Genomic DNA, 13,232 nt, shown 5'->3' with positions numbered 1-13,232 from the left:
GTTTCCATAGATTTCCACTGTAGGTTATATGTGAGGGCAGGAAGTGAGCTGGGGGAGAGGCACACGAAGCGACAGGACACCCACAGGGGGCAGCAGTGAAGGGTGAAGGAGCCCCCCCCACCAGAAGGCAAGAGGGGTGAAGATAAAGCAGACCCACTGCACCATTTTGGTTTGGAAATGGTCCAGAAAACTGGCCTTGCATTGGCTGTTGTCAAGGGGCCACTGGGCAGAAGCCTCTAGGAGACCACCACAGAACTGCCCATCTAAAGTGCTTAATCCTTTTTGACTCAACAAACCTGTGAGTCTTCCTGATGCCGGGTCTGGCCCCACTGGCACGCTTCACACTGTACCTTGGGGATTTGTTTGCTCTTTTGAAGAAGCAAATGGTCCATTCGGAGGACACAATCTCAGACAGCCCGGACGGACCTCCCAATCCCACTCACTGCTTCGTGGCTCTGTGTTCCCTGTCTCAGGGCAGATTCTGAGGTTTGTGCAGCCACACAGGGTCCTGTGATCTGAAGGACCTCATCACACTTCGCCCAATCCTCTGCTGTTGCCCTCCAGAAACTTCATAATTTCTTAACAATGGCTTTGCATTTTCGTTTTCCACTGTGCCCTGCAAACTCAGCAGCTCCCACATTTGACTCTCTCTCTCTGCATCTCTACTACCTTCTTTGTAAACCTGTTGTAAAGAGCAACACCCGTTGGTAGGATGACGGCAGGGTCGAATGAGACAATAAATAAGCCTCTCCTGTAGCAGTTGCTGTCCTCACTCTTATTTTTAAATTCTCACTGGATCCTCTTCAAGGCATATGAGGCCAGCCCCGCAGCCCCCATGGTGCCCATTTCACAGAGGGAGAAACTGAGAATCACAGATGTGTTGAGATTCCTGGGCCAGGGAGCAAATCAGGACAGAAACAGGAGCTTGAACCTTGCTGCAGCCTCTCCCTAGGGTCCTCTTCCACGGCCCAGCAGGTGTCCACCCCACCCTAGTTGGCCCAGGGACCAGGTGACCAGCAGTCCTGGGATGGATGCCACTCCTGCGAGAGCAGCAGGGCCTGAAGACCCAGCAGGCAGCACACGTCCCGCCTTGCTCCCATGGATGGAGAGTTCCATTCTCAGCCTGGAGGGCTCAGCTCCGCGAGACCTGTAGGCTGCAGGGCAGTGCATTTCCCCCACCCCCAAAAGCCTTACCTTGGGCAGCCTTATTGGCTAGGATTAGCCCCGTCTCTGCTTTCTTCTTCTTCTTCTTCAACTTGAGCCCAAACATTCCCTTTCTGAAAAGAAGAAGAAAAACTAAATAACCCTGTAATAGTAACATCGAGTCATTCAGACATCTGAGGACACACACACACAGACACACACCCTGAGTTATCCTGGAAGCTGATCAGCCTCCTCTTCCACCCTGGGGATGGGGATGGGGACCAAAACACCAGTGTCAGGGTGACCCAACAAGGTCTTCAGACAAGTCTACATTTGCAGAAACCATGAAGCCCCACCAGAAATCATGGGTCCACTCAGAACTTAAATGGGACTATGAAGAGACCCAGCTGGTATTTTGCTGTTTCTCCTCACTTACCTGTACCAGGTACTCAAGTGAATGACATCACTTAATCATCACAGCAACCCTCTCTTACCCATCTTATAGATGAGAAGACAAGGCCCAGAGAGGGTAGTTGCTATTTCTGAGGTCACACAGCTCTGAGCATCAGGACCACAGGAACCCAGGCTTTAACCATTGGATGGCTGAGCAGGTTACCCTGAGCAGAGTGAACACAATCTCCAGAGCCGAGGTCCCAGAACATTTCAAGGTCAAGAGACCACGGACTCACTGGGGTCCCACCACCAGTACAGCGCTCAGCACACACATGATGTGTTCCCAGAATATCAGCTACTATTATTGTTGGCATTATTAGCTGTGGGTGGAAGCTACTTGGGGCCTCCTTCTATCCCAGGAAATGGCTTGCTCCTCTGTCTTAACAGACAGCAGAAGCATTCTGCACAGTCCTCCTGAGAGAATCCTTTTCTGGAGTTGAGAGACTGAATGCTGGCTGGAACGGTGGATGGATGCAGTTCAGAAGAAAGTCCTGGCCTTGAGTCAGACAGGCTGGCGGGCCCTTGGAGGATGGGAAAGGAAGATCAAGGACCAAACAGAGGAGAAGGGAGGAGAGAGCAGCAAACCCTTCCAGGAATACCCTGCAGTCCCAGAGCAGTAAGAGGGAAGTGAAGGGCCATCAAAGTTGTCCAGGGCGCTCACGGACTCGGGACGCGGGAGGCGCTTAGACGAGGGACCCCACATCAGGCTGTCTGGGTTCTGGTCCCAGCAAGTGCAGCCTGAACCTCTCTGCACTTCAGATTCTTCATGCATAAGGTGAGATAAGAAATGTAAAGCATTTAGCACAGTGCCTAACATACCAGTTGCTCAATAAATATTAGTTATGCTGTTATTATTGTAATGGGTAGGATTAAGACCAATGAGTGGAAGCTACTAGGTGACAGAAGTTCACTCCATTTATTTATTTATTCACTTACTTATTTTTTTTCCTTATTACTTTTATGTCCTGCCTTAATTCAACTGAGGAATTAAGGAGCCCTCCACCTTAGTGTTGTCTGAACAGTGAAATGGACGGCATTGAGTGGGAGTGAGTTCCCTGTTCCTGGAGGTATACAAGCAAAGGTCACCAATGGCTGGAAAAGGATATTGTAGAGGACAAACATCAGAAGAGGGGGACTGGCCTATGGGATCTTGGGGGTCCTTTAAGATGCTGAGATAAAGTAGCATGGAAAGAATGGGCTCTGGAAGCCCCCAGACATGGACGGACTGGGCAAGTGGCAGTATTTCTCTGAGCCTCAGCTTCCCCATGGGTACAAATTTATGGAAATAAATAATAACGTACAATAACTTTATAGAATCATGAGAATAAAAGACGTGAAGTAAGCAACGCACTGAGGGCAGTCCCTGGTATGTAGAAAGTGCTGGAATGTGCCCGTTTTGGAGGTAACATTTTGCCTCTTTGATTTACCATCTTCTATGATGCAAATCACTCTCAGTCTCCCAAGAATCTCAGGAGAACATACAAAAGGATGATTTCCCTCTTCTGAAATTTCTTAAAGGCAACTTCCAATAACTTTCCTGTTTTCAATAGAGAGTTACCAAGCAGAGGATCAAAGCCATATCTTCCAAACCCTGACTTGCCAGTGCAGTATCCAAGGGCTCAGTGCTATCATCATTTCGTGGAGGCAGAATCTGATGTCCCCTGGGACTTGGCCAATGAGTTCTGCAGACTAGTTGAAAAGGCAAGGTTACTTCCATCAGCGAACAGGAAGTCACTACTAATAAATGACAGTATCTACCACAGGGAGACTCGAAGCTCCTACAGGAAGCTGACATCCTCATCACAGATGGCCTGAGCATTCTGAATCCCCCATCAGGCAGCCAGTGACTGAGGCATTAAGTCATGCCTGAGGTGACTGGCGAGGGCACAGGCAGAGGGAAAGATGGGTCTCCCGACCCCACTGAAACCAGGCGCTCTTGGCCCTGCTAACCATCAGGGACACCTCATGAAGTTTAAAAGAGACCAATGTCTGGAACCACTTCCAGAGATCTATAATTGCTTTGGAGAAGAACCAGTGCCAAGAAGCCCTGCTCTAGGCACAGCTCAGACCCAGCTACCAAGGAAGCCAGAGAGCCTTGCAGTAAATGCCCATTGGATTTACAACCAGTTCGGCTCTCCTGGATGGGTTGATATTTGTTCCACAAACACACAAGGTTGTTTGCCTGAAATCCTGAGTCAGTCATCAAGGGCACTCCCAGCATGACTCCCAGCATGAAAGGCTTCTGGAAGAAAATTGATTTTTCCTCCTCAGTCACTTGTTGTCTGCAGTAGAGAGAAGGCACGGCTTGCTGGCCCAGAATAATCATGCCTCTGGCAGACTGGGCAGCAGAGAGCGACCTGGAGACAGAAGACAGCTCACAGGCCTGCTTGCATCTCCTATTAGCTCTCAAATTTAGAACCAGACCCTTAGCCCAGATGAGCATGTCTCATTCCCACGTGGGCTTTTCTGACCCAATTCATACGGTGGTGAACAAAGCTTATACAGTGTAAAACATGCTACGAAATACTGTATTACAACACTGGAGACAAGGAAATGTGTTACAATATTCTCCTGAGTGAGTCTAATACTTTGAAGCACAGATTAATGCTTACTTTGTGCCAGGAGCACCATTCGACACATATTATCTCCAAGGATTCTCACAACATACCACGAGGCAGATGCTACTGTTTCCCATTTTTACAGATGAAACGCTGTCAGGGGTTTCCAGCCTGTATATTGGGATCAGCCAGGAAATCAGGAAGGAAGTTCTCCAGGGTAGGAGCCATCAGCCCCCCTTCTCCTTGTCGGTGCCCAGGAGTCCAGCATGGGAACCCCCCACTTCACAAAAGAAGGATGGGGCTCTCTGGCTTCAGATCTACTGAATTTCCTCCCAGGGCCACCCCAAGGTAAGTCAAGACACACAGAAACCCCCATACCAACCTGGTCTCCTCAGGGTGAAAGCTACCATGACTCCGATATCTGTATCCAAACAATGAGAACGTTTTACAGTGCGCTTGTTAGGCTCCCTTCAGCACCTGTGTTCCAGGTGACATCACTCCAGGTGGCCCCACAGGGCCGGCACTGCCAGGAAGGCAGCCAGCCCAACACACAGGAGGACGAGCTCAACGGCCAGAGTTTCATCCCTACCATTTCTAACTATGCCAGTGGGGCTAGCTACGGGACTTCTCAGAGCTCAGGCTCCACTTCTGCAGGAAGTGGCCATAAAGTTAACTCTGCTTTTTTCGTGGGGTGTGATGCATATATGGCCACACTGTGTGCTCATGCTGCACTGTTAGGAACTCTACAAATAATTAATGTCTTCTCATGTCCATGGCTCCCTGGAACCAGGGTTAGGAAATGGCTCACAATTAGGGTCTCCATGTGGTTTTCCACTTGCCTCACAAAATTCCCCCTCTGGAATCACCTTTTCTACCTGTAATGTGGAGTGGAAGCAGCTCAGGCCAAGCAGCCAAACACAAAGCTAATTGAGTCCGCGGGTGTGACCAGGACCAGCCCTTGCCGCTCTTCTCCCACCTAAGAGGACACAGGATACAGGTCATCTGTGCCCCTGACCCTCCAAAACCAGTCATAACATCCAGCATGGAAAAAAAAAAACCCACTTTGATTTGTGGATTTATTTATATGGTAAACTCTTATAAACGTTAAAACTCCCTATTAAAAGAATGGATTTCTATGTAATCAGGACTACCTTAAAAATAAAGCAAAACCAAGCTTTACCACTGTTCTGAGGTTATCCAGAGAGCCTTGGATAAATTCCCAGCTGCCTACCAAGGAATATCTGCTGCCGTCTCTTGTCAAGACGGCAATGTTTCTTCCTCTCTCCCCATTATCTTCCTGTAATAACTTACCTGCTCTATTTTCTATTTCTTTAGGCAACGGTGCCCAGCTTTGGTTGTACATTGGACTCCTCACTTTCGAAAATGGTCTCCCACACTGCAGCCAGACCCCATCCCAGAGGGTCTGATGTCACTGGTCAGCAGTGAGGACAATGCTCAGTGCCTTTCAGATTCCCAAGGTCATTCTAATGTGCAGCAGCAGTGCTGGAAATCCTTGTGTGTAAGTAATTAGTGCCAGAGAGCTTTCCTCCCAAAGAGAAGGTGTATGGTTTTTAAGGGAAATTCAAAGACAAATTTTCAGCCACTGTGAAACTTGGGAAATTCAGAGCACTTGCTGAATATATTTGGTAGGCTGGCCTTGATCATCCTACCTCAGCTCCTCTTCCACCCAAGCCCGATCCTGGTGATTAGCCCACAGAATTGCCTCCTTCACTACTATGCACAGAATCAACCCAAGCTTGGAGGAACTGACTCCTCCAGTTTGAAAGAGCGGGATCAGTCCTCTGTTTGGGTCCAAAGTGTCCCAGACAATGGCCCAAATAGACAGCAATGACTCCCAACCTCACGGGAACCAGCTCGCTCCGACATACTCTGATTTGCCATCTCCCACCTCACTGCGACAGTAAAATAAACATTTCTCTGTTAGACCCTCACTTTGTCCATTCCAGCCTCAGTGGCCATCATAAGGAGTTATGTTACCAGCTTCACAGACAGTCACTGAGAACCTCAACATTGCCCCTGCAAGACTCAGCTGAAGTCTAGGAAATGCATCTCCGAGGATGCTAATGAATCCTTCCTCCTGTGGTTTCTCTGACCCAAGACTGACTCAGGGATAATTCAGAGCCACATGGTATAAAGCTGGCCTGGCTCAGCCCTGACAGACCTTCAAAGGGCTTGCCAATGCTCAAGGACAAGGTGGTAGAAGGCTGGTTCTATAGGATTCCCCAGGAAAAGGAGAGCTTTCCCCTCAGGTGCATCTCGCCCAACTGGCAGCATGCCGACAGGGCTCACAACTGACATATTTTTCAACCTGTGGCCACTGGCCTCCAACCTCTCCTGCTCCTCCCCTATAGCTAAGATCAGCCCATGACTGCTTGGCTAGAGTGCAAGAAAGAGAAATAAATACCGGCAGACAGTAGAGTTAGGGCTGTGAAATTTTTCCCAGCCCCAAACCTTCTCTTACCTGGGCCCCTATGAAAATGTTCATTTTTCTTATTCTATCCTCTTCATATCCAGACTAATTGGAGACCTGATCTCTGTTTTCCTAAAGACAAAAAATTAACCTCTCTTCCAAAAAATAGACTACAGGCAGCTTCCCAACATTTGGAACAAGCAACTCTCCCTCCCTGTGTCTCAGCATAAAGAAGTCTTCAGACTCCTACTCTTTCCAGGCTTTCTCCTTTTCTTTACTTCCAGAACCTTCCTCTTCCTTCCTTCCAGAACCTTCCCATATATTCCTTGATTATCTTTTGGCAGAATGATAATAGTATGGCATCCATTGTTTGGCTTTTCCTCCCTTGGGTTGGGTTAAGGCCCAAGGCTCCTGTTCCCATGTGGTCTTCTCTTCTTTGGGTCTACCTTGTCACGGGATATTTTATTCCACCTCAGGTCGAGTGGGAGAAGTCACTGACTGAGGCAGGGCTTCTCCTCCCTGCAGCTGCGCACTCACTTCATCTGATTCTCAGGAAAAGATTTGAAAACCAATCCGGACTCCAATCCATACAGCTTCCTCCAACCTAGTTTACCAGCAATAGACATGATATTTTGATCCTAGTTGATGAGCAGGTCTATGTCTCAATGGGTTTTGAACATAACAAAGAAAGAGAAGGGTGGAGCTATCACCTCAGAGATGCTGATCCGCTAACTGTCACAAGTGAGAATCATTAGTTCCATGATGGGTAAAGAAGGGACCTAGGAAATTCCTTCCAAGTCTCCTTTTTTGGTGTCATGGACATTGAAGATAGAAGGATGGGTGCTATATTAAATTAAGTAGCTATTTTTGCTGTAGGGTCTCAGAGCCTTTAACAGTGCTGATGTACACTGTGACTCTCCAAGCGGATGACACACCATTCAGATTTTTCTAAATTGACTTGACCACACCCTTATCTCAAAACACTGGATAATATCTTTTTTTTTTAAAGATTTTATTTATTTATTTGACAGAGAGAAATTACAAGTACACTGAGAGGCAGGCAGAGAGAGAGAGAGAAGGAAGCAGGCCCCCTGCTGAGCAGAGAGCCCGACGCGGGACTCGATCCCAGGACGCTGAGATCATGACCTGAGCCGAAGGCAGCGGCTTAACCCACTGAGCCACCCAGGCGCCCCAACACTGGATAATATCTTAAAGAACACTAGGTGGGACACCTGGAGAAAGAGAGTCCTGGAAACTTTGATGCTCTTTTCTCTTTTGAAACTTTTATGAGGGGAGCCGTGATTAAGTAAGAACCACTGAGGAAACAGAGAGCCCAGCATATCCTTTCTCTGCATCCATCAACAGTGCTCCTGCTGTGGAGAAACATCTAATTGGTCTTCCTGCCTCTCCGTTCTCTCTCCTTCTCTCTCCTTCCTGCAAACTAGTCTCCATTCCGTAGTCACCTTTGCAAAGTAGAAGAGCAGAGAGCTTTCTTAATATGATAAAGAATATTTACAAAACCCCCTACAGTTCATGTCCTATCAATAGTAAATATTGAAAGACTTCTCCCTAAGATTAAAAAAAAAAAGAGAGAGAGAGACAAGGATGTTCATGAACACCCACTCTATTTAACACTGCACTAGAAGCCCTTACCAGCTCAATAAAGTTTGACTATTTGAATCATCAAGTGAGTGTAGCAAGGTATCTAGAAACAAGACCAATATACAAAAATCAAGAATACCTCTCTGAACCAAAAACAAAGAATTAGAAACTAAAAACTGTAAATAAAAAATATGGTAATAGGACAAAAAAATTTAAAACTTAGGAATCATTCTAAGTTCCGTGGAATTGATGAATCACTATATTGTATACCAGAAACTAATATTGTATGTTAAAAAAAATAACAGATCAATGACCAATCCTACTATTGATCAATTAATAAGGAAATATAGCTTAGTTATCCTTTGAAAAATGAACATATATAGCCATAAAAATCACACACACACACACACACAACATAAAACATATGAACATAAAATACAAAACACTGAATCATATCAAAACAAATTAATTTAGCACTCTTAAAAGTGGAGCATTACTGGGTTGAAGCCAATACTTATCATAGCTATGGTTTTGTGAGTTTCCATTTCCACCTACAGTAGACGGACATGTTATTAGCACTGTGGTGGTTCTGTTATATTCGGATGACCTTCAGAAAGGGATTATTCTCTGTTCTTCATGCCACCAGTGGTTCCTATCCTAATAATAACCATCCTTATTTATCTGGACAACATCAACATTGCTGCTTAGAGTTTGTTAGATTCAGTAGAATTATAAATAGAAAATGACTAGTAACCATCAGAATTCTAAAGTCCATTGCTCGTAATATACCATTGGTCACTTTATGATACTCACCAATGTGGCTAGGTCATTGTAATCTGCAGCCATACACATAAAAGGGATTTAGTACAACAGCATTTCCAACATATATATATATTTTTATAAGTCTACCAATGATTGGTTTCCCTGGGTGACTCAGTGGGTAAAGCATCTAACTCTTGATTTGATCTCAGGTCTTGTGAGATGTAACTGCAATATTGAGCTCCAAGGTTTGTGTGGAACCCGATTAAGATACTCACTCCCTCTCCCTCTTCTCCTCTCCCTAGTCCCCTAAAAGTAAATAATTAATTAATTAATTAATTAATTAATTTTAAAAATAACAATAAAATTAAAGTAAAAATTTTTTAAATTAAAAATTCAAAAATTGACCTGTACACTAGAAGTTACAAAAAAAAAGAAAAGATAAAGTAAAGGATTTTCCATGCTCACGGACTGGAAAATGCAATACTGAAAAGATGCCAAACTTCCCCAACTTTATTTGGAGATTGTTATTTATTATAATAAATAATATTATCTCTGCAAAAATAATGAATACTGTTATGCTGGAAATAAAAAAAAAACATAAATAAATAAAAAAATATATACAAAAATAATAATAATAATAATAATAATATCTCTGGGTTCTCCAGTTTTTCAAGGAGGAACAAGCCACTCAGTCCTCTGGATTCCTATCACTTTGTTCTTATCTTTATTTTAGCCTTTATCCCACAGATCATAATAGTTACTTGAAAAAAATCATTCCCTTTTATTACATGCTGAGCTTTTGAAGCCAGTAACCATACGTAGTTTATGTCTGTGCCTTCAGTGTCTGGCACAACGCCTGGTACAGAGCAGGGCTCAATGACTTTTGGACACACGGGTGGACAGAGGGACACATAGAGCATACACATAGAAAGCACCACAGGATTTCACTAGAAGTTCTTTGACTGTCTTCAAAAATGTATCACATTGAACAGAAAGGAGTTAAGGCCATTCCAAGACTGAATACTTCTCTTTCCAGACTACACCGGGATTGAGCCAAAATTTGGTTATCCACTGTACAATGTATAATGTATTCAGTATATTCATCCCCTTGATTACCATCATTCTAAGTGTTCTGGAACAGTCATAATAGCCACTGTCCCTTAGGCACGTAGGATAAGCCAGGAATCAGGTTAAGGTTCTGCGTACATCTTTTTAAATTTAGTCATTCCAACAACCATCTGACAGAAAGGTTCAATCTCCCTTCAGGATGTAGAAATGGAAATCTAAAAGGTTGAGTAACCTGCCTTAGATCCCACAGCCATAAGCTGCACCCAAACTCGGGCCTGGCAGACCTCCACTGTAGGCTACCTCCCAAACAGCAGTCAGAGCCACAGTTTTTCAAGAACCTAAGAGGAGCCAAATATTGTGAATCCTTATTTCCCAGATGCTGAACATCACAGCTCAGAGAGGTTTGGTAACTTGCCTACAACCACATAGCAGTCCCTCACCGAAGCCTGGGCTCTGTGCTCTGTTTGCCACCCTCCAAGAACAAGCAGAGGAAACCTAGCAGCAGCAGCAGCAGTGCTGTGGGCTTCCAGCAGCCCAACTCAAGCAGGCGGTGCAAAGAAGCTCAGCAATTAGAACCAGAGTCTCACCTTGACTAGCAGGGGTTCCCACCAGTGCCCAGACGCACTCGCGTTCACTAACTTCTTGGACCCAAGACAGGTCAGAGGAGAACAAGGCACAGTGTCCAACACTAGTCTGGGAAAGAGGGGAGCTTCTTTCTAGAATGCAGCAGCCCAGGGGAGTGAATATCAGGAGGCAGAAGTCTGCTCCATCGCAAGGGGCAGGTGCCTCCCAGGAAATGCCTTTCCATGTGTGTCCACCGGTTGCTCCCTATCTCTGTTTGAACTTCACGTCCTCCTCAGGGCTTGGCTGCCAGATCCCAAGACTCTGATCAGCAAACACAGCCGCTCAGAGCAGGTCCTGAGAGGAGCGGCCATTGACATTTTCCATTCCAAGTCAGGTCACCCCGGGTGGATCAGGGTTCAGAAGAACCCTGGCTCCAGACAGTGCCAAAGCCCTGGGTGTTTTCCAGCCACTATCCGGCCATCCAGCCTGGCCTTTTAATCCTTCACACTGTCCCCTGCTCACTGCTTTACTTAAGGCTAATTCTAGATGACTTTACAAATATTAACCTATTTAAGACGCACAACTGCCCTCAGAGGTTATTGTGCCCAATGTGTGGATGGCAAAACTGAGCCATGGAGTGGTTGGTAGATGCTGGGATTTGAACTGAAGCCACCTGATCTCAGAGCCTCTGCTCTCAGGCCCTCTGGCTGCTATCTCTGTGGCATTTCACTAGGACTTGAGTCCTGATGTTATTTCGAAGAGGTCAAGTTTATAAGGGAGGAAAATAAATAAAACAAAAAAAGAAGAAATTTTGGTGCCAAATGCCTCAGAAACTCTGTCTATAGTGGTTTGAATGTTGCCTCCCCAAAAGATATTCCCATGTTGCAGAGAATGTGAATATGCCCTTATATGCAAAAAAGAATCTTTGCAGATGTACATTAAGTTAAAGACCTCAAGAGATCATTTTGGATTATCTAAGTGGTCCCTAAGTCCAGTAAGTGTCCTCACAAGGAGCAGAAAGGGGGAAGACATGGACAAGACTAGGTGGAAACAGAGGCAGAGATTGGACCAATGTGGACATGGGCCAAGGAGCACCAGGAGCCCCCAGAAGCCAGAGAAGCTAGGAAGGATGCCCCCCCCCGCCCCACCCACAGCATTCAGAGGGAGCACAGTCCTGTGAGCTTCTTGATTTTAGACCTCTGACTTCAGTAACTGTGAGAGGGTAGATTTCTGTAGCTTTCAGCCTTCACATTTATGGCCATTTGTTATGGTAGCCCCAGGAAAACAGCACCTGCTCTTGGTCACTTCCTCTAGCATGTATCGCGTCACAGGAAAGGAATGTTGGCTTCATTCACTTCACTGAGTACCTCACGGGGAAGGCCGGCAAGTTAGTGCCTGTGGGCCCACCGGTGGCATAAGAGCCCCCACAGTTCAGATACCAAGCGAGGAAGGCAGGCAGTCCCCAGTGCGGGGCAGGGGCCTGGGAGGCAGGTTTTGTAGGTAAGGACTGCGCAAGTTAAATAGGAGTTTCCCGAAGCAACCTCATTCAAAATCTACAGCTGAATGCACGTTGTCCCCAGAGAAATGAGCCTCGGCTCAGGATTCACAGATTGAGAGCAGGTCTCCCATGCATCACTCCTTCCATTCTGGATCATGGGAGATTTGATCCCCCTCAGAAGCCAAGGTCATCAGTTGTCAGTGAGTCCCAGACTCACCTGCCACAGGTGGGGAAACTCATGACCACACAGCTGACATCGCCTAAGGTGGCCCCGTCAGAGCTGGAACCCAGTCTCCAGAGCCCTAATCCTTTCAAAGGAACCAAACCTCCTCCCCTCATCTGATCTCTTCACAGAGATCCTGTGGCAACTCTTATCTGAGCTGAGCAGCCCTGAGCCCAAAGCATTCTCCTGCTCAAGTTCTCATCCCTCCTCCTGAAATTTAAACTTCTTCCTCCTTGTTTGCAGAGTGATACCCTCCCCACGAGGCTGCTGCGTCAGACTCAGACACCAGTACCCATTCTGACCGCAGACGACATCTGGCTGTACAGTAGACACTACAGCAAATGTTGGTTACCTGCTCATTGCAGGGAAGAATCCAATGAAGACCCCATGCACAGCCTTGTTTCTCTGCTACATCTCCTGCTACGTGCGTCTACCCACCTCCCCGGCCACACCACCTTCTTTTAGTGACTTGATGGGATCATGCCCCTCCCTTCAGGTCTCTGCACCTGCTCCTTTCCATGCCTGAATCCACATGGCTTCACACACCTCTGCTGAGTTCACGATATCCACTCCTCCAGGGTCACGCCATCACTTTGTCAGAGGCTTTTTCCCAGGTTCAGCAGATCCCCAGATCCTCAGTGCTTTTTCTTTTCATTACTGATCCTAGCTTGTAATTCTACTTTAATGTGATTCTTTTGCATTAGCGTTCACCACCGTCATTAAACAAAAATTCCATTAGGGTAGGAACTCAGTCTAGCTAACTCATCAGTGTCTCCCCAGCACCCAGCACACAGACCACACGTGTAATTCATTCATTGGTTCATTCCTCAAACATTTATTGAATAAAATACTGAGCTGGTGAAAAGAAATGTACAAAGAAGGAATAAACAAAACCACCACCCCTCGGAAGAGAAAATTCAAATAGATGAG

The 13,232-nt window shown here is 46.1% G+C and overlaps 1 protein-coding gene across 1 annotated transcript in view; it reads right to left on the bottom strand.

Moving 5' to 3' along the window:
- FER1L6 (fer-1 like family member 6) overlaps positions 1-11,037 on the bottom strand; it is a 119,665-nt gene extending 108,628 nt beyond the window's left edge. Inside the window, exons 1-2 of the mRNA XM_032316696.1 lie at positions 10,605-11,037; positions 1,195-1,277 (exon numbers count right to left, since the gene is read on the bottom strand). Of these exons, the coding sequence (XP_032172587.1) occupies positions 1,195-1,270 (76 nt within the window). The 5' untranslated portion in view covers positions 1,271-1,277; positions 10,605-11,037. The remainder of the gene's footprint in view (positions 1-1,194; positions 1,278-10,604) is intronic.
- Positions 11,038-13,232: the final 2,195 nt, after the last annotated feature.

Source organism: Mustela erminea, chromosome 16 (genome assembly GCF_009829155.1).
Source record: "Mustela erminea isolate mMusErm1 chromosome 16, mMusErm1.Pri, whole genome shotgun sequence".
In the NCBI taxonomy this organism is placed as follows: Eukaryota; Metazoa; Chordata; class Mammalia; order Carnivora; family Mustelidae; genus Mustela; species Mustela erminea.
This window is presented reverse-complemented; position numbering and strand designations above follow the sequence as displayed.